Here is a 21,639-nt window from a genome sequence, read left to right as displayed (position 1 = left end):
CTCTCCGCCTCCATAGGCACATCAGTGTTCCCGCCAAACCTACCGCATCAGCTCTCATTTCCCGCCAAGAGTTATATTCCATATTAAAAATGAAAGGGCCGACTTGATTGAAAGGGTTCAGCAGCAGTCGGAAGACCCCCATCTCTCTCTTTCTCCCTCTCGATCTCGTTCTCGATCGGTGCAAGATGGACGTGAACGAGGAGGCGATGGCTGCTCACAGGCGCGCATTCCTGGACTTCTTCGATCAAGATGTAAGATTTCCGGTTGTTTCTTGTCGATATCTCCTGACAAAATCAACCTTGTTTTAGTTGATTTAATGTAAGATTTCCAGGTGGGCAAGGGTTTCTACATGAAATCCATAAGGGACATGATCCAGAGTAAGCGCCGCCGCCTCATCGTCGGTGTTGATGACATCCGCAATTACAGTCTTGATCTTGCCCGGAGGTAAGAAATCGAAAGATAAATCCTCTTTCCTTTACCCTAACAGATCTCTAATTAATCGATTCTCTGATTAGTTATATTTCGTCCCGATTTTTTTTGCCGTAAAAGATAATCGGTGATTAGCGTTAGCGCCTTTCTTTTTATAGGTTGATTCTTAGCCCAGCGGAGTATATCCTGCCGATCTCGGACGCTCTGACGGAGGTCACGCGCAACGTGGACCCAAAGTATTTGAAGGAAGGGGAGCGCGTGCTCGTGGGTTTCAGCGGGCAGTTTGGTTCCCGTAAGGTCACGCCTAGGGATCTCATGTCCTCCTTCATCGGCTCCATGGTTTGCGTGGAAGGCATCGTCACGAAATGTACTCTCATTTGAGCCCTATCGAAACAAGTATCTATGTTTAATGGCGATTTGAAGCACGAAATGTACTCTCATTTGTGCCCTATCGTAACAAGTATCTATGTTTAATGATGATTTGAAGCTGTTACTTATAATTGGTTTTGTTTAGAGCAATTGCTTAGACCAGTTGATTGCATAGATGATAGCAGATCATATAATGCAAAACATGAAGTATTGCTACTTGCAATATATGTTTTTAAAAGAATTCTCCCAGCAGATTGAACAATTGGTTTATCACTGTCGGTGCCGCTGATTACCACAGCAAAATTTTTGTAGAATTACCAGAAAAATAAGTTATCTGCTTGTTTACATTCAATTTCCTTGTTTTGCTCTTCTCTTACCTGGCAATGTTTTGTGTCTTAAAGGGCATCATTTGGTTAACAGCTTTAGTAATCCAAATTTTGTATTTTAAATAGATTTGAACCATTGAATTAATGTCATCTTTGATTTCCTGCTAGTTGTTCAACAAAATAATATGTTCTCTGGGTTACATTATTTGTCTGATATGTTTCCTATCTTCTCCACTTCTTATTTATCTTGTAAAAATTGAATCTGTGTAATATTCGCTTTTTTCGGCACATTGAGGCAGTTGATGCTTTTGCATTGCTCAGTGAGATGTGGTGTTACACCATCAGTTCCATGTATCTAATCCTTACCTTTTAACTGTGTGCAGGCTCCCTCGTAAGGCCAAAAGTTGTTAGAAGTGTTCACTATTGTCCTACAACAGAACAATTTACAACTCGTGAATACAGGGACATTACATCGATGGTGGGCTTGCCCACAGGTTCTGTTTATCCAACCAGGGTAAAGTCTGACTTCCAAAGCATGATTCAACTTTATAAGTTCTTATAGCTGATATCTATCCTGATGCATCTGTTGTTTTGATAACTTGTTCAGGATGAAAATGGTAACCTATTGGTTACTGAATATGGTCTTTGTGAATACAAGGATCATCAAACTCTATCCATGCAAGAAATGCCTGAAAATTCTGCTCCTGGTCAGCTTCCCAGGACTGTAGATGTCATTATCGAAGACGATCTAGTTGATTGTTGCAAACCTGGTGACCGTGTAGCAATTGTGGGGATATATAAAGCACTTCCTGGGAAAAGCAAAGGCAGCTTGAATGGAGTCTTCAGGTTCAATTCATTAAAAGATGTGCTTTTCTACTAGTTTATTCATACAGCATTTGTTGAGCTAATTTTTCTTATAAAGGAGAGAATTGCCATTATTTACAGGACTGTTCTCATAGCCAACAATGTTTCTCTTTTGAACAAAGAAGCAAATGCACCAATATATTCTCTTGAAGATCTGAAAAGAATGAAAGAGATAGCAAAGAGAAATGATACATTTGATTTGCTTGGAAACTCGCTGGCACCATCAATATATGGTCATTTGTGGATTAAAAAGGCAGTCATCTTGCTGATGCTTGGTGGAGTTGAAAAGAATTTGGAAAATGGAACCCATTTAAGAGGGTAGGTTATCCCAGTCTATGAGCATGATCATTCTATTACTTTTTGGCAGTCACACGATTGGCTTGTGTATATCTGCTTGTTTTCTTGAATGTCCTGTAGTTGTTGATTTTTTTCTTAATCTCAGAGATATAAACATGATGATGGTTGGTGATCCTTCAGTTGCCAAATCCCAACTGTTAAGAGCTATCATGAACATTGCACCACTAGCTATCTCAACAACTGGTCGAGGTTCATCTGGTGTTGGTTTGACAGCTGCTGTCACTTCTGACCAGGAAACTGGTATATCATATTGATTATCTTGCATAAATTCTTTTATGGCTGTCTCTAGAAATTTTTTTATGGTTCATATGACTAGGTGAGAGAAGGCTTGAAGCTGGTGCAATGGTTCTCGCTGATCGTGGTGTTGTGTGCATTGATGAGTTTGATAAGATGAATGATCAAGATCGTGTTTCCATACACGAAGTTATGGAACAACAGACTGTGACGATTGCCAAGGCAGGGATTCATGCATCACTAAATGCTAGATGCAGTGTTGTGGCTGCAGCAAACCCTATTTATGGAACTGTAAATTCTCTCTTTTACTTGTTTCAGAGTAATCAAATGGATCAAAATTAGTCTCTTGATTCCTTTTTTTCTTGATGCTATCAGAATATAAGATGCTGTCTAATCTTTATCTATGTACTTCTTGAACAGTATGACCGCTCATTGACACCAACAAAGAACATTGGACTCCCAGATTCATTGCTTTCTCGTTTTGACTTGCTATTTATTGTCCTTGACCAAATGGATCCTGAAATTGACCGTCTTATTTCAGAACATGTCTCACGAATGCATAGATATTGTGCAGACGGTAGAGGTATTGTAGCGCTTCATACTTTGTTACTGATATTTAGATTGTAGATGAGTGTACACACATGAATCTCTTGCTGAGCCATTTCAACATGTACAGGAGTTGGAAGTCTTGATAAATCTTCAAGATACACTGAAGAAGATGATGGTGATGCAAATGCATCTGCTTTTGTCAAGTATGATCGCGTTCTTCATGGCCAAGAAAAGAGAAGGGGTAAAAGGCAAAAACATGAGAGACTCACTATCAAGTTTCTTAAGAAGTTCATCCATTATGCAAAGAACAGGATTCAGCCAAAGCTTACCGATGAGGTGATATTAAATTGAAAAACATATAACTAAGCTATCTTGCAAGGCAGTATTAATATATACTGTTGGTGGTTGACCTTGAAGAAGTAAACACCAGTCCACTGGAATGGAAAATTTGACTTAGAGTCAGATTCAATCTAGCTAAAATTCACTGTCATTTGTCTGCACTAATGTCTTCTATCTTTGGCCCCTATCAATTATTTGAAGGCTCCATGTCCTGTTTTTGAAGAAACACCTTTTCAGTTGTTAACACATTCTGATGCATAGGCTTCCATCATCTATTGCACTGTATAAGCACCGTACAACTTGCTTTATTTTAGATAGTGTTATGATATTCCTACTTATACCTATCCACAGGCATCTGACCATATTGCAACTTCGTATGCGGAGCTTAGGGATGCCAGTTCAAATGCAAAGGTACACTCCAAACAAAAAAACCTAGTGTTTTACTTAAGTGGCTACCTGGCTCCATTTTGTCCTCAAAAAGTTGATTGTGACCACAAGAACTGATGACCCGAGTGTCTGATATATATTTCCTCTTTTTTTCAGTCTGGAGGAGGTACACTTCCTATAACTGCAAGAACCTTGGAGACTATGATCCGTCTTTCAACAGCTCATGCCAAATTGAAGTTGAGAAATGAGGTACTTGTCATGCCTCTATTACTTGACATGGTTTAAGGAAAGCTACATCTGAAGTGGAAAAACAGTCCACCCTTTTAACTTGTTTTTGAGAGAAGCTGGCCTTTGACCCTCCTATCTAATAGCTATAGTTGAAGTATTTAGTCACTACTATTCATGTAGACATCTTCAAGTAATGTTTTTCTTTGATATAGGTTTTGAAAACTGATGTCGAGGCTGCTTTGCAAGTCCTAAATTTTGCTATATATCACAAAGAACTAACTGACATGGAAGAGCGTGAACAACGAGAACTCGAGATGAAACAGAAAGCTGATCATGATGCTGGCCAGAACATTGGTGATCTTGGTGGTAGAAGGTGAATTCTGGAACAAAATTGTTTTTCTTTCAATCCTAATCCTAGGATGGACATCCAACGGATACAAGGATGGCCCATGCCGAACAACTTTACATAAGACTTCTTTATGCTATAGTAGTCTAGAATGTCTAAAATATGATCTATACTAATGATAAAATTTGTCCTAATTGCTTTAATAACTAAGTGGCCTTAGTGATCAGATTAAACTGAAGTATGTCCACCTAACAATTCAATAAAGCCAAATTTGAGCTTTTACCATCTGCTGCAGCTTTACATCTAAACCTTGATTTGCAAGATCTTTGGCTTTTGCTCCATTTCTTATTTTTAATTAGACTGCCTTTTACATCACTATGATTAGGATTGTTGGTAGTTATAAATGATATAGAATAATGTTGAAGTGGTACTGATACATGAGAATGAAGTCTTCACTGTTGAAGAAGTTAGTATTAACAATTAAATTCTAGTATCCTTTTATCTTTTTGAGAGTGACACATTAGTTTGAACTGACCTTTTGTTGTCGTGCCTTATCTTCAGTACCACTATGGACGAGATGGATGTAGATATACACCATGCTGCTGATCAGGATAATCTACCCACAGACAGGTCGACAATCTTAATCCTTTCTGCAGTAATATGATATTCCAATTCCATTTATATAATATCAGCAGCACATATAAGCCTCCTTTTAATGTGCAGAATTGAAGCATTTGAATCCATCTTAGGCCAGCATGTGCTGGCCAACCACTTGGATCAAATTTCCATATCTGAAATCGAACAGATAGTCAACAGGGAAGCAGTGAGGCCTTACACCAGGCATCAGATATCATTGATCTTGGAGGTATGTAGTTTTGATAATTCTGAAATAAACTTGATGATTTTGCCTGAAAATAAATGAACTTACTGATGGTTTGAAGCGTTTCTTGCATGAGCCACTTGAAATCATCAAAATAGAAATTTTCATTACATAGCAGTTGTCAAAATTTTCTTCTAGTACTTATATTTTTGGCTTACTTCTTCCTTAACAGAGAATGCAGGATTCCAACAGAATTATGATCAGGGATGGAATTGTTCGAATTATTTAGCCAGGAAATTCTCCATTGTTTAGAAGTGCACCATGATGGTGATAAGCTATCATCTGCACCAGGAAGATCATTACATCCCCATTATCCCCCTACTGTTTATTTGACCCTTTGTACTGTTGTTTCGGAGCATATCAGTTTGCATGAACCTAATGTGGAAGACTGCCCAGTTCAGTATCCTTTTCCTGTGAATGAATCACACTCTAATTCTGTGTTTGTCTGTCCATCTTCCTTGCATTATCCTGTTTCCAGTGGAATATTTCTTTCAGAAAAGCGGGATGAATCCTTTTCTGGCTTCCAACTTGAGTTTCTCTGACTAGTTGTTCTACTGGATGGGTTGGCTTTCTAGATGTATAAGGTTGCAACATGAGCATCAAAGAAAGCTGCACATGCCATAATGACACCCATGGCTGCTGCTGCTGCTATGTCTTGCTACTGCCCATGGTAGGGCTGGCGACCAACAAAGGTTGTTACGCTTCATGGTACTATCAATGCCTGCGTGTTGTCAGACTAGCGACGCAACCATCAACCTCAAACCTCAATAGGGCTATTGAACTTTACAATATTGTCATGGACAATAAGCTACGCATGGTGGCCTATCGACCAAAATCGAGCAATATGGTTCCATTCGCGATTCCACCCATGTGGGTGAGGAAACTTTTATAAATAGATTGGATCATCCTTTCCCAAGTGAAGGGTGATAACATAAACAAATCTAATACTTTTGTGATTTAGGGTACAGTAGACTCTGATATCAATTATAAACATAAAAATTATAATCATATTATTGTTATTTAAAATTTTTTTAATATCAGAATTGAAATCAAATAACGATATATTAAGATCAAATCAAATAACGATATATTAAGATCAAGACTACGTACCATTGGATGTTAATCCAAAATAATTTTATCTCTAATTCAAATAAGCACCAAAGGGACTAATAGGGAGATGAGAGTCTCTATATAAAATAGTAAATAATCTCTAGGAGGTCTTATATATATATATATATATATATATATATATATATATATATATATATATATATATATATATATATATGAGAGCAAAAGAAAATTACAAATTACAAATGTCAGAAGTGGGAAAAAATTAAAATTATAAGCAAAATTTTAGTATTTTTATTGTTAAGGATAAAAAACTAAAAATGTTAATTTGAGAATAGGATATGAACTTACAAGTGAGTTAATTTTCTCTTGAAGAAACATCTGTTATGCGTTTCTCAATTAGCAAATTATTATTATCAATATGTTTTTCTGAAGGGAAAAAAAAGAAAAATTATAAATTACAAAACTCAGAAGTAGGAAAAAAAATTAAAATTATAGGTGTCAGAAGTGGGATTTGAACCCACGCCCTCTCTCGAAGACCAGAACTTGAGTCTGGCGCCTTAGACCACTCGGCCATCCTGACATTATTGAAAGTGATTGATTTTTATTATATATAACTAAATTTACAGAACATTTTTAGAGTCCCAATAATTCATAATTTCTGGTGGTGCTCCTGAATTAAAAAAAAAGGGTGTAAAATAAGTTGTATTAATGATTAAAATCTCAGTCCCCAATTTAATCAACCAGCTGCAAGAATCAAGAATTCATAAGCAGACAAAGATAAAACACCTCAGGAAGCTTCCATTGTGATGAGCAGCCTGTCCACTTGTAAAAATGTATGAACACTTTTTTATGCCTTTGGGAGTCCTAACAGTTGCATTTGATACAAATCACACTATTTCCCTGTCAAATCATGTAGGATAGATGTAAGGTGAGAGAGAGAGTGATAGACACTTGCTCACTTTGTGGGACTGCTGGCCACCAAAACAAGCAGTATAAATAATGCCAGCCAAAAGGAAAAGCTAAAGCTAAAGCTAGCTTTCTCCTTTCTTTTGTTTTGCTTTACAAGATGATATTGTGAGTGAAAGGCTTCATCTTTTTTATTGTTACTGGCTCCCAAGTTTGGCACCCTTCCCTCAAAGATGGGGAGAACCCCACACCACCATATCCTTCCACTAGAATTCATGGCCATGAGGAAGCTCTGACAGTTCCTACTCCCTCACTCCCCAGTGCTGATGGATAAAGAGAGAGAAACACCATTCCCCACTCCAAGCTTTCCTTTCAAGAAATAAAACTGTTGTTTATACACAAGTATGATTGTGTATATTGATCCTTTTTGGAAGCAGGGTGAAGACTAAAGACTGTGCATGCCAAGAACAACCTTTATATATATGTTTCTTGTAGAATTGAGGTTGAAAACTGGATATGATTCAGAATGGAATCAGAAAGTCTTCATTTGCTAAATAATATCAGTTTGATTGACCCTCAAAATGGCATCATAAAGTTCACTGTTTGGAGAGAAAACAAAAATCAAAATGAGTTTAATCCCTTTGTTATCCAACAAAATATTGAGAATTCTTCCAGTTAATTCCAACAGAAAACCAAATGTCATGGCAGATATATGCAAAAAGGTTTCTGACATGGGCTTAGTATTGAGCATTTCCAATCTAAGATCAGACATCTTCATCCATTATTCACTGAGAAGTCTGTCCATATTGTATTAGATGGCTGTAAATACTGTGGAGTATCTTCTATTAATTTCTTAACAAGATGTATGATAGTGACAATATCATCATATTCTGATTCTGGCCATTCTCCCTTCAAGACACAACCCATTACTAGTTATTGTTGTCATATTAATGGACGAGAATGAAGTCTGCTTTCTTGGTAATTAATCATAATCAGAGGATTATACCTTTGCACTCCTTTTCCTAATTGAATTGAAATTTCACATTCTCTCGAAGCCTACAGTTTCATGCATAAGATCTTATCATTGCCTTTTTTCATCTTGCACTTGCTGGTTATCATCTGCTGCTTATATTAACATTTGAAGGAAGAAATATATAGATATAATATATTCAGCTAATTTCACAGTAAGAATCCATTTGGTAATCCTGCCAAGAAAATGAGCACTAAAAACAATTATTTCGGTAGATGCCTAGAAACAAGAGCATCCAAAATTTAGAAGAGAAATACTTGTGTTAACATAACAAGCAGGAAAATACAAATTTGAAACTGATCATAAATCAGATTTATTGTATGAAGAAAACATACTCGATGTTGAACACATGGCAAATTGATTTAAGTACTCACTGAGGCAGCAATAAGAAAGATTGCATTTTGAGAAAGATCATTTGTGATCGAAAATATGAAATGGATCTTGAATTATAAAACAGGAATGATGGAAATGAATCGTTTTTAATCAAGGTGAACTCTCCCGTCGATCATATTTCTCATACTATAATCTAATCTATTGATTATCTTTTTGATATTGGTATCTTTTTCTTTTTGATGAATATCTATTAAAATATTCAGATTGGTTAATATAATATTACACAGTGATAAGTCTTAAGTTCGAGTGCATATATGAACATCATGTATGTTATTTGATGTAATATTTAAAAGTTTTTTTTATATTGTTAATATCATCAAAATCTTAATCTTTAATTTCTTTATCTAAAAATTCTTTGATGGTTTTCGATCTTTAGTAATTCTTCACTTTTTTTAATTTTTTTCCTTTTTTAAAGTTTTTCTCTCTAATAATTTTCTCTCTCATTGATTTTCTCTCGGTATATATATTTTTTTTATAATCTCTCTTTTATCTCTGATCTCTCTCATATTTCTCTCACTTTAACATCTAAGTTGATTTTGAGCATCAAATTTCTGAGAGAGATTATGGACATCAATGTATTGCCCGACAATATCGTCATTTCGGTTTCGATGCATCGACACCGTGTTGAGACGAACGGATGCGATAGAACAACCGTCTAGATGGGAGTCGAACGATTATGATATGACGTTAGCGAACCGTTGCTGGCCATGGCGCCGTCAGTCGACAATAACGCCTACTCGCTCGCGTGATGTCGTGGCATGCCACATCTCACTCGTCTTATTGCTGTTCATTAATATATTTCTCAAGCATCCCATCAAGTTTATGTTCTTCGAACGATAAAACACAAAAACAAAAGGACAGCTGCTGCTTAAAATCAAAGCAAACAAAATAAATAAATTGGGCGCGTGAGATGATAACACATGTTAGAAGATGTGGGAATAAAATAACCTTACATACAAACATGTCTATTGTGTTGACGAGTGAGATTTTTTTTTTCTTTTGCAAGAAGGTAAGAAAGATAGAATGAGATTTCACTAAACACATGTTGTCTTTGAGAGTGAAAAATGCTTGTCTTTGTCTTTGAGAGTATAAAAAACAAGATTCAATATAGTTTGCACAGAGAATGTTGGGGGGGATGGGATTTTTGCCTGCAGAAATGAGGAAACATTAGTTTTGTTTTCAAAGCGGGCAAAGAACATGTGATGCAAAAAATTACAGCCTGTTGATGAGGAAGAAGTCTTATGAATATTGTTGTGGTCTCCTAAGCTAATAAAATCCAGAGTCAGATGCATGATTTGTGTGAACAATATGTAAATTACAAGTGAAAGTAGGTGAAGAGCAGTTACTATAATTTGTCAACAAGGAAAACCAGTTTCCTTCTCTCCTTTAATTGACAAGTCATGGACCAGACAGGAAAAGGCAATGGAAAATAAATAAGACTCAGTTGCAATCACCAGCAAAATATAGAAATGAAAGAATCAGTCCTGCAGGGTTATTCAAGTAGATCTTTTACACAACAATGAAAACTGCATGAATTTTGGAAGTTCTTCAAGATCTGCAAGAATGTATGGCATAACACTGTCCTCCTAAAGCAGAATAAAGTAATCAGGAGAAAACAGCTAGGTTGACAAATCTCTTAGTGTTTCAGTCAAATTCCAACCAAAATGAAGCAAATAAACACCTCAAGATGTGGCCTATGGCCAAAATCTCATTTAGATATAACAGCTGATGGTACAAATGTACAGCAACTGACAGCTCTTCCAAAGTTCAAAATGTTTCGCTGCAGCATGGATGATGACGACTGTCATGCCTACAAACTTAATATGTTGAGAAAATGTAAAATCTTAATTGCTGTCCTCGCTTGGTGAGTCTGGCGGAGCAAATATTAGTTGCCAGTGTTCTAGAAGAGCTACAACTTCTTTGAGATGAAAACAATCATATAACAAGATGTTTTCAACTAACTTGATCAGTGTATTTTGATGACAAACTAGAGAACATGAGATTGATTCTCATCATCAAGCATCCCCATAGCTTTAATCAAAAATGCATACTCGAAAGCCACATCTTCACAATGTATGTAGCGGCCACCCTCACCAAAGTGCCCACCACTCATATTTGTCTTCAGAATCACTGACTGCGAACAGGTAGGGCATGTCTTCTCCCTCACTTGTGCCACCCATTTAGCAGCTTCCCAGACTCCAACTCTAAAGAACAAAGCATGGACTTGACATAAGACATCTTTCCAACCAATAGTTAATATCAAGGCATATTTCGAATTGCAATTTTAGACAAAAATAATTATACATCCCAGGTCAGTGAACGGTGTATATCCAAGAATCGGTTGAAGTGAATCAAGACTTCAGTGAATCAACACATTGTTTTCGATAATAAAGGCATTTTTAACTGTTTGTTTAGTTATTGTTCAAATATGTAGATTATCTTCTAATGCTCTATTAAACTGATGGTAACTACAAGCCATATATTTTTCATCTTACTCTATCATAACTTAAATCAAGTCTTTTGTACATAATAATGCTGCCACTGCAATTTGCTATCTTAATTTTCATCCAAGCTACTCGAACCATTGAATGGAGGGCATTTATAGTTAGCAGAATCTGTTGTGTCTCCTAAACTACTCCGAAGAATGTAGCCTTGAAAATTTGGGTTCTTCTTTGTTGTAGCCAAAAACTTAATTCACCAATATGCCATAAATGGAATAAGATTTTTTTTTTCTTTATGACCATGTTAATGTATAAAATAAAAATCCTTTGCATGCTTTCACTTTTCCTGAAGAGATGATGGAATTCTGGGTTATCCATCCATGTTAACATTTACATCTTTCCCATCTTAATCCTAGCTTTCAAAAATGCTCACAATTAGCCCAAAGACTTGCTACATGTGCTGTCATTTTACAAGATAGTGGCTCTCTCACCAATTGCCAGACAGAAAGATGACACAGAAAGATAAAACCAGAAATCCACTCATCTCTCACTCTTCCCTTTTATTGTTTGTCTATTTGAAGAAACAAGTATGATAAGTTCATGATTACATTTCTTAGTTTGACAGTATGAATCATTAGTTGACTGATATCAGTCCAAGATCACATCGGTCGAAGATTTTTAACATGGCTTACCTACCTAAACATGTTAGTGTTAAGTAAGAAAAGAAAAACATGCTTGAAAGGAGCAAAAAAACAGGGACCAAAGCAGAGAGTCTGTATCTTCTGCTATTATGTTGATACCTCTTTAATACTAAAACTAGGTGAGATTAGTCAAACGTCAGTAGATTGATAAATCATCATCTCATCAATTTTACAAGAACAATCTAGATAATTATATGAAAGAACACTGCAGCATTACACCAAATGACAGACAAACCTTGAGTCATCAAATGATGCTGTAACAAGGACAGAAGGATAACAACCCTGAGTTATATTGTCATATGGAGAATAATGGTGAATTATCTCAAAGTCAGCTTGGTTTCGAGGATCACCAAACTCATCATAGTCCAAAATGGTTAGAGGTAAACAAGGATTCAACATTGTGTTGCAAATATCCAGAAATGGGACCTGCTTCAAGTCATGAAACACATATATCTTAGGAGAGAAGCTCATTATTTTACATCATAGTACAGTTTGTAATAATTTACAGCTAAAAAAATTGCGAGGTTCAGCCTAATTTTAAACAAACTAATCCACAAAGCAAAGTGTTTGTTTACATTCAAGCTACCAAAACATAGAAAATTTGCAATATCCTTATACTGTCCTATCACTATTAAGATGAATAGCTTATTCACCAAGCAGGTTTCCTCGATGGGAAAAATATAATAATGCAATTCCAATTCACTGAGAAGGCTTATGATTTTAAGCACAAAACCTCCCAGATTCACTTCCTAAAGTAAAGGGAAAGATCTTGCTTTGTCATTCTTCCCACATGACAATCAGGAATGTACTGTACAGAGATGCAAGACCCACATCAGCTTCAAGATGTAAATAAAAATTACAAAAACTGAAATATATCCAGCCAACAATATACCGTCAGTTTGAGTTATGCTTGAGAAATAAGCAAATTATCTTCAATCTTCAAGCACTAGCCTATATCTTCTAGGTCTTCTAGCAATATCCTGCCTATTGAACAGAATCATTGAGAATACACATATTTTTCATTCCAACAGGTTATCCTTTTCCTCTTTTTTCAATAACTACAGAATCCTCGCAAGAATATAGACAGAATTAATGCCAAAATTCAAAATACTGAGTTGTACTCCAAGGTCTAAACCCTTAATAGATCCATGAAAGTCACATGAACAAAGAATCTAACCACGATGGGACAATTTCATACTGGATGCATATGTTGAGACGTGAATAAGATCATATAGACCAGAACAAATATTAGTATCACCTTCAAAATGACAGCAGAGAACAAACTCTGATAGATATTGATAGCTGCAGCAACAAGAAGACCTCCTGCACTGCAACCAATAGCAGCAAGCTTATTCTTATGAACAAAGCCCTCATTGACAAGGTACATGCCACATGCGGTAAAATCATAAATTGAGTTCATTTTGCATGCCCGAGTTCCAGACTGATGCAATGAACCTTCGCCCCCTCCACCCCTATAAGAACGAATACATCTTAAGATGATTGTTGGCAACTGCCAGTAACACAATTGGATGTGGTGAAAGCAAGATTAATCATAAGAACTAAACTGGGTGTGCTCTTGAAAAGCAAACAGCATCCAATGTCAAAATTAAGTAAGCATCAATATTTGTTGACTTATTTACGTCACATAAAAAGTAGATAAAAATTTGTCTCATATGTAATCTCAGTCTTTAGATAATGTTTCAAATTCTGGTCCAACATCCATACAGGTCCCTGTATGGATCAGGTTATGCAGGGTGTACCAACATATGGTATGCCCCTGTAACGGTCAGCATGGACCAATGCAGGAGAGAGATGAGACGGAGGAGGAGGTGGTGGAGGAGGAAAAAATGGAGGAGATAGCTTTGGGTGCCAAAGGAGGTGGTAACAATGATGACACAAGGAGAAAACAGCAACGACACGAGGAGATGGATGAGACAGCAGCAGAGGTGAAAGTTGTGCTACTGCAGCTGTGCAAAGGATATAACTCTAATAGAAAGCTGCAAATAGCAGCAGCTTACCTGAAAACCATTTTTTATTTTTTATTATCATTTAAACACGTACTGATTAATAAATACCAGTCCAACTGTTTTTTTTGAACTTTGGCTTTACATACATGAAAATTTAGCTTTTGTTTGTACAAACTTCTCATCATGCCATAGCATTATAAAGAAGTCCTTCAAATGAAACCCAAAACATATTCTTGCCTGCTACAGAACAGAGAAGATGCCTAAGTTCAACACAGCACTAGGAATTGACACCACTGCTAATCTGAAGTCCTTCAAATGAAACCCAAAACATATTCTTTCTTCTTTTCTATTCACTTAACCTCGCATCATAAGGAATAGATTCTTACCTTACAGACCTCTCCTTTCATTGAATCAGAACTGGAACACCTGATTTAGACTGCTTCTCTTACCTCTGGGAGAAAGGGAAAAAAGCTTTCATCTTTAACCATGAGTTAATAGTGAAATGGAAGTACTTTCATGCAATTTTGTGAGCCTTTTTAGGAAAAATCAAGTATGATAATCATGAAACTTGAGACTTTGGCATGTGAGGAGAGGCTAATGGAGTAGCCAATAACCAGATGAAGGAAATACTAATAGATTTTCTTCAATTAACAATTGCTAACATAAATATATTTACCTTAATTTTTTAAGAAACATATTTCACACAATCTACTTCTTGATGCATGGAAATTGTCATCTTTCAAAATTGCAATGATAATTGGTCAACAAATTTATAAATGAAAACTACTGGATTAGAACTTTAAAAATTGGCCAAAATAAGATAAAAATTCTGAACCTTTGTGCCAAGACAATAGATATAGTATTAAAGTCTCTGTAAATGTCCAAATATGGCAATATTGTTGGAGTAACAAATGAAAATTAGTAGAGTCAAGCATCGAATAAGTTAACAAGCACTGATGATCCCATCATATAAAACACCACCAATGTATGATACATACAAATTATTTTTAATTAGCATCCACATTTATAATGTTCGTCATTAAAACCAGATTATGCACTAAAATGAAAATTTTGCACACAGTTCAAAAGCTTCCATTTATGATTCTACCAAACCATACTATAAAGCAAAAGCAACCCACTATCTAATCACTTGCGAAGTTGAAGCAACTTTATGAGGTATTAATAATAAGCAAGTCTGTAGGTGTCAGTAACCAAGTCATACCTCACATCAGCAAATGCAAGAACCCAACCCCGTGAGAGCAAGATAATGTGATCAGAGCACCAGCTTTTGTCTAATACCTCCCCATAAGCTCCATATCCATGCAAGAGTCCTGGTGATTGATTGGTATGTTTTGCTTTCTGAGAGCACACAATGGTTAGGGGTACCATGAAACCATCATGTGAAACAACTTCAATCCTCTCACAGGAAAATGCTTCAGAAAGATCAGTCCATGACTGCTGCTGCCCATCCTCCAAAGACTCATCTTTCTTCGAGTTAGTGATTGTAAAATTAAATGGAAAAGCCACACCATAGGAATATGATTCACCCTTTTCAGTCAAACCTACTACTTCTTCTTGATGCAGAATGGTAAACTCTCGTTTTCCCATATCATAGTCAACTATGATATCAGGCATCTGCATTTATTACGGGCAAAAACCAAAGGCTGACTTTTCACACATGATAGAATAACATAAAAAAAGATAGGCCAAACAGCTTGCTCTTCAAGATTCTTAGGATTAAAAACATTTAATTGCACAAAACAAAAATACTAAGCTTGAGAATGTCAGTGCTAAAATTTGAATGCTTAGACTTCACATTGTAAATATCTTGGATTTATTAATCAGCATAAGGGAAGATATATTATTATTGTAGTTAAAGCAGAATAGTTAAATTGAAGAGAAGCATTATGAGTTCTTTGTTTTGTGTGCCTCTTATGTTAAAAGAAAAAAGAATTATAAACCAAATGTAAGGTCAGCGAGATTAGTGTTGCTAAGACGAGGTACACTTTTAAAGATGTAATTGACATGGCCACAAAGATGTAATTCACATTTTGAATATCTTGTTTTTAATAATCAACAGAAGGGAAGATATATTGCTCTTGGAGTTAAAGCGGAATAGTTAAATTGAAGAGAAGCATTATGAGTTCTTTGTTTTGTGTGCCTCTTGTGTTAAAAGAAAAAAGAACTATAAACCAATTGTAAGATCAGTGAGCTGTGTTGCTAAGACGAGGTACACTTTTAAAGATGTAACTGACATGGCCACAAAGATCTATTCCCTTGTCAAATGAATGGAGTAATAAGATGTAGATAAAAAATAATAATAATAGAAACAATGAAAAGTAATTTAATTGCTTAGTTTGACCATGATATTATTTTAAAAAGAGCTCAATGGCAGGATAAGATTCATGTATCCAACAACTGTTAGGACATTACAGCTTATTGTTGTTATTGTGGCAGGTGTTTTCAAGGTAAACTAGTAGTCAAATAATTTTACCACTGGTGATGATATCACAACACGGTAGATGGAAGACATGAAATCGTGGTTGGAGCCAGCCACAATGCTGCAAAGACATGAAGGCACCGGGAAAAACCATGGATTGAGGTTCTCAAGTTCCATTGGTTGCTGCAAAGAAAAAGAAAGATCAACCAGTGAATAAAGAAAACAAATAGACATTACTTGATCACCATCAAATGAGATTCCAGCAATACATAGTCTTTTTAGCAACACCATTCTATTCGATGGCCTATGCCTGTTTCTACTTAATAATTTGCCTTCTAAATAAAATTGATGCCTGATAAACTCTTGAAATCATATAAATAACTGGATAGGGAATCTGATGCAGACTCTCTACAAATAAATGAATAAAAAATGTACATTCTGATTTTTCTGCTTAGATATATATACAGAAATACAGGCATTTGAATTTCTAATATATATAAAGCGAAATGATAGCTAACTGATAGCTACAGTATATTGAACTATAGAGGTAATAGATTGATTAGAAGCTATTAATGCAATTCATAGAGATTAAGTTAAATTATAAAAACTTGTAGTTATATGGACAAACAATTACCAATATGTACCTCAGAATTAACACTCATTGGGATATCTATGGAACAAAATAAAGGAAGCCCCTTCTGCTGAATAGAGAGAACCAGATGTCCGTGAAAAATATCCATATCTTGAAAGGAAATATCTTGTCCTGGAAGAACAATAACCTAAGGACAAAAGACGTAACTCAATAGGATGAACTACATTTCTTCATCAAAATGAGCTACTTCTAACATGACAAAGATTAACGCTGCTTTAGAGGAATCATGAATTATCCAGAAAAAAAAAAAAAGATGAACTTTAGATAGTTGGAGCTTGAAGTTTCATAAATGAATATTTAGAACAAGAAAAATCTAGATCTCAAAAGATGGATACTTTTATATCAGCTGGCAAAATATTTAGTGTCTAGAATGGAAGACGGATATCATACTTCAAAGTTAACAGTTGCCATCGATCCATCAGGAACATTCTTTAGAATAAGATATTGAAAGTTGCATATCTATCATTCCACTATTAAGGCACAATCACAAAGGTCATATCTCTTTTGCATTAGTAGTTTTCGAACTAGCATCTAGAACAAAGATTATTGATTCATCAGTTAACCATACACCAAAGTTGTAATCTTTTCCAAGAACGCCAGAATCATAGCTAATTATGTAAAAAGCAGAAAAAAAACTAGAATCAAAAGTTTACAAAAATTTCCCGTTGGTTAATTCCTGTCATTTTTTTATATCAAATATCAGACTACTTTAAAACTGAAAATGATGCATGCTAAAAAAACCTACTGATTTAGGCATCTTAAGAGAGAGCTTAGATTTAATAAAAAAAGAATTTTACAAGAATATCAATTTCTTCAACAGCATATTAGCCAATATAGCAATAAATGAGAAGTACTATTGTGATCAGCATTCTATACTTCTAATTAAACAAACTGGTCATATATACAAAACATTTCAGCCTCAATCTATAGATATATCACAAGTGTATATTATAGGCAAGTTAAATACCTAAAAGTCAATGCACAATAAGCTCTTCCCTCAAGTTACTTTCTGACCCTTCTTTGTTATTTTCATACTGAAAGCATCTGATTGCCAAAACCAAATGTACAAGCACATTCTTAACTATGGAACAAAACCAAAATAAAAAAGTGTGGGTTCTTGTTCATGGTATCACTTGTGTAGTCAGCCAAATGAATGCAACTGTGATTTTCTATCTCTACTACTGCTGGAAATTTACTGACAGAAATATGCAAGCATCAATATGAACTATAAAATACATGCACAAAGTAATACAAAGATCATCATGAAAGGACTGACTTCCAGATTACAACTAATCTTACAGAGACCTGCCATTCAGCTGTCAGTGACTTTTCTGCTATGCATCTAGCTAAATAATAACCTTCAGCAGCTGAACTGGTGCTTTCTAAAGAAGCATTAGTAAGAATGTAGAAGAAACCATAATGATGTTCCAAAAAGTACTGGACACCAGCCACTCGTTCTCGAACTAACCATAATCCATCTTTCATGTTCTCAGTGTCTATTACATAAACCTGTAATTAAATAATACTCAGAAGAATGAATCTACCAAACGAATATTACTGGAGAACTTTTATAATGACTAGTTTCTCTTAAGTGCAGAGATATGTGGATAAGTAACCTTCCTCGGATGATGTCCTTGAGTTAGAGTTTATAGTGATAAACTTGCCATCTTTTGTGCTTGTAATATCCACACAGCAACTCATATCTTTTTCTGTAAATATCAGATGATCTTCCAAACCTGAACCCAGCTCCATGGAGAATACCCTGTCAAATATTTGTAAGTAACAACAGAAAAGGAAAAAAAACAGAAAATTTCATTAATGAAATTTTCAAGCAACTTTAGAAGACAATAGAGCATTGCCTATAAGGTCGCTGAGTTGCATCACAAACGGTATACAGTAAACAGCTGCTGTCACCAGCCCATGCCAAGCTAACAACTCCCTCCACTTTTGAATTTGGTATGACATGTCCAGAGTGAAGATCCTTAACTTGAAGTGTAAAAGATTCATTGCCTGAAATGTCCAATGTGTATGCAAGGAACTTGTGATCCAGAGAAATGCGACAAGTTCCTATGTGAACATAACCTGCATATATTTCTAACCTTATTATAAAGGTAACTTTGATTAACTCAATTAAAGACATGGAAGCCCAAAATGTAGATGATAGAAACTTCCCCTGGGAAGAAAGAAGTAAATGTAGGAGAAAAAGAAAAAACAGTCAGTCACTATAAAATCTCAAGGAAGCACATTGTGTGAATTATCAGTTTAATAAGTAATTTGCTAATTAGTTGCAGTAACACGAAAATATATATTATGTGTCGAAAGATTTAAGCAAAGAATTTAATTTTTTTTGCATTCTGGATAAGTAGAAAATTAGTTCCTCAGAAAACAATAAGCAATGAATGGCAAATGCCATCAAAGAAACTAAAAATAAAAGCTCTAAGTGTAAATAAATGAATCATGATAACATGCACTGTAACAAGAAGCTTAAAATTAATCACAGTGAGAGAAATTATTCACAGTGAGACAATCAGAAATTCAGAATGAATGCAGAAAATTAAAAGGAAAAAACAAAAAGGCACTGACTACAAGAACAGGATACAGATTACAGAACACCAGCAAAATTCAGGCATCTGATCAAGTTAAAAATAAAAACTGTAAATGAAGTGAAATCAGAGCATTCATGAACACATGCCAAATTGTTCTGCAATTTCATTCCAGTCAAGCAAAATTTCCTCCCTGTGACAGCCTCTCATATAATGCAAAAGTGCTTTTGCATAGCCATCAGGATGCCTCAGCCTCCGGCACAGGACTGGATACTCCCTCCCTTCTGGAATATATTGATAGTAAGACCTGACCCAATATATTAATCTTTGGTTAACATAATCATAGAAGTTTCATTAACATGCATAAAATTAGGTAGGACACTATTAGTAATTTGGATTAGTTGTATGATATCTGTCTAAATTCAAGCACAATGAAGCCAGTGATAAATATATTGTGGTACGTCCTCATATTGTCAATCTGATTTGTTCACTTATTCACATCTTTGAATTAGAGAATACAAAACATACAATGAATTTTAATGGCTGTATTACTTGGTCTAATTACATTACATACATAATTTAACAAGACTAGGGTGCTGAAAGTAAAAGACAAATAAACATCAGTGAAACCTTTCCTACTTATCATTGACATTAGCAACCCATGCTAAGTTATAAGATATTTTCAACATTAAGCACCAGCCCTGTATATATGCATCAAAGGTTCATTTGAAAGTGTTAGGTAAATCTTCAATTAAGAGTCAGTGCTCTCCATCTTGAACAGGGGCAAAACTGGTAGTGTATTAAGGCCATGCAAAGTAGGCTCCATGTTAAAATCTACAAAAAAAAAGAACTACCTCCAGAAGTATACTCAATTGCCAAAACTAACTTTGGTGGCTAAGTAAGCAGAAAGAATATTTTATACAAAAGATTGCATTTATTTATATCGAAAAGAACCTAGCAATCTCTAGTTACCAGCACATGTCTAGTGATTCTTTATTATGTGCAGCGAGGCTATGATGATTCACAATTGATCTCAGGACAATCCATGGAAACACATAAACCATAAGTAAACGGCAATCCCTCACGGTAGAGGATGAGCGACAGGAACTTTCGCAATGATTCTAACGATTTGCAATGGGGAGTTCATATACAAAGAATTGACATAACAAAAAAAAAGTTTGAGACACAGCAGTTTCGTATTGCTGGAAACCATTCAAGAAACAAAATTAACTTTTTCACAGGAAACAAGAAGACAATAAGCATCCGGCTTTTTCCATACCCTCCACCTCTTTCAACATATATGCATTATCGCTACAATACATGTCAAAAATCAAGTCTTTTGGACCTATTTCCAAACAACATGCAATCTTTCCGAGGAAAGAAAATTTTCGAGGGCTTTGGACCAATACCAGGGTCCCCAATGCTCTGGCGGAGTTGAGACCTTGTCCGGCATCCGGGACTTCATCTCGCCAACCAGCCTTCGGCGGAGGTCAAAGGTGTCGGTCATGAAGGAATCGGCATAGGCGTTCTCCCGTCCAAGATAGTCCACCAAATCCGGGTCGCCGGTGTCGGACATCCAACGATAGGGGTCCTCCCAGGTTCTTCCATGGGCGGAGCAAGTGAAGGGAATCTTCTTGGCTACTGGGGGTTTTAGAGAAGGATGATAAGGGGGTTTTCTTTTGCAAAAAGAATACGAGGCGGAGGAGGCAGAGGCGGAGAAGAAGAGGGAAGAGAGGAAAGGGAAAGGGGAAGAGAGAATCGCTCTTCCCCTAAGCATTGCGGCGTAGGCATCAAAGAGAGGAAGAATCTTCGAAACGAGGACGGTTCAAAAAAGCGAGGGTTTTCTTTTGATCGATAAAAAAAGACTAATTTAATAAAACTTATATTTTAATGATGACAAACTTATGTAAATATATATATATATATATATATTCATCAAAAACAAATGATTTTTATGTCCCTTTAAATTGAACACGGGCATATATTAATTTTAACACGGCATAATTTAAAAACAAGATCATTCGCATTTAAAAAACAAATGTTATCATTTGGATATGACATTAATAAATCTTAAAAAACTCATTATAATTTTATGAATATTTTTGCAAAATTTTCAATTTAAATTAACTAATTATAATTAATTAGTTGTGATAGAGCCAAAAATTTTAAACGGTTGTTAAGGGG

The 21,639-nt window shown here is 35.5% G+C and overlaps 2 protein-coding genes and 1 non-coding gene across 4 annotated transcripts; 1 reads left to right on the top strand and 2 right to left on the bottom strand.

Annotated features, from left to right (window-relative positions):
* Window positions 1-94: 94 nt before the first annotated feature.
* Window positions 95-5,750, top strand: LOC103996238 (DNA replication licensing factor MCM3). The gene is made up of 16 exons (XM_009417112.3): window positions 95-251; window positions 332-444; window positions 588-796; window positions 1,508-1,638; window positions 1,732-1,970; window positions 2,070-2,306; window positions 2,431-2,585; window positions 2,662-2,870; window positions 3,000-3,162; window positions 3,256-3,464; window positions 3,819-3,878; window positions 4,011-4,103; window positions 4,295-4,455; window positions 4,990-5,058; window positions 5,152-5,293; window positions 5,481-5,750. Exons 1-16 carry the CDS (start codon window positions 186-188, stop codon window positions 5,535-5,537), a joined length of 2,313 nt encoding a protein of 770 aa, XP_009415387.2. The 5' UTR covers window positions 95-185; the 3' UTR covers window positions 5,538-5,750.
* A 1,128-nt stretch (window positions 5,751-6,878) lies between these two features.
* Window positions 6,879-6,962, bottom strand: TRNAL-CAA (transfer RNA leucine (anticodon CAA)). Its single transcript has one exon. It is a non-coding gene; the product is annotated as a tRNA-Leu (tRNA).
* A 3,437-nt stretch (window positions 6,963-10,399) lies between these two features.
* LOC103996239 (uncharacterized) lies at window positions 10,400-21,283 on the bottom strand. 2 transcript variants are annotated; one of them, XM_065122361.1, is made up of 11 exons: window positions 20,865-21,283; window positions 19,605-19,762; window positions 18,772-18,994; window positions 18,535-18,674; window positions 18,218-18,423; window positions 16,905-17,039; window positions 16,315-16,443; window positions 15,043-15,455; window positions 13,112-13,325; window positions 12,089-12,279; window positions 10,400-10,915 (listed from the first exon to the last, which is right to left on the bottom strand). In XM_065122361.1, the coding sequence occupies exons 1-11, from the start codon at window positions 21,230-21,232 to the stop codon at window positions 10,699-10,701; spliced, it is 2,394 nt and encodes a 797-aa protein (XP_064978433.1). In that variant the 5' UTR covers window positions 21,233-21,283; the 3' UTR covers window positions 10,400-10,698. The 2 variants fall into 2 exon arrangements, with proteins under 2 accessions (XP_064978433.1, XP_064978434.1); XM_065122362.1 differs by having other exon boundaries at window positions 13,112-13,181.
* Window positions 21,284-21,639: the final 356 nt, after the last annotated feature.

Source organism: Musa acuminata, chromosome BXJ2-8 (assembly GCF_036884655.1).
Source record: "Musa acuminata AAA Group cultivar baxijiao chromosome BXJ2-8, Cavendish_Baxijiao_AAA, whole genome shotgun sequence".
Lineage (NCBI taxonomy): Eukaryota > Viridiplantae > Streptophyta > Magnoliopsida > Zingiberales > Musaceae > Musa > Musa acuminata.
Note: the sequence above shows the minus strand (reverse complement) of the source record. Positions and strands in the feature narration are given on the sequence as shown.

Bases quoted from the DNA above. Each gene is read 5' to 3' on its own strand.
- LOC103996238 (XM_009417112.3), top strand. From the start codon at position 186: ATGGACGTGAACGAGGAGGCGATGGCTGCTCACAGGCGCGCATTCCTG. The intron at 445-587 runs GTAAGAAATCGA...TTCTTTTTATAG, and splicing joins AGTCTTGATCTTGCCCGGAG to GTTGATTCTTAGCCCAGCGG. The intron at 2,307-2,430 runs GTAGGTTATCCC...TCTTAATCTCAG, and splicing joins AATGGAACCCATTTAAGAGG to AGATATAAACATGATGATGG.
- LOC103996239 (XM_065122361.1), bottom strand. From the start codon at position 21,232: ATGCTTAGGGGAAGAGCGATTCTCTCTTCCCCTTTCCCTTTCCTCTCT. The intron at 13,326-15,042 runs GTATGACTTGGT...TCGTTCTTATAG, and splicing joins CTTGCATTTGCTGATGTGAG to GGGTGGAGGGGGCGAAGGTT. The intron at 12,280-13,111 runs GTGATACTAATA...GACTTGAAGCAG, and splicing joins TCTCTGCTGTCATTTTGAAG to GTCCCATTTCTGGATATTTG.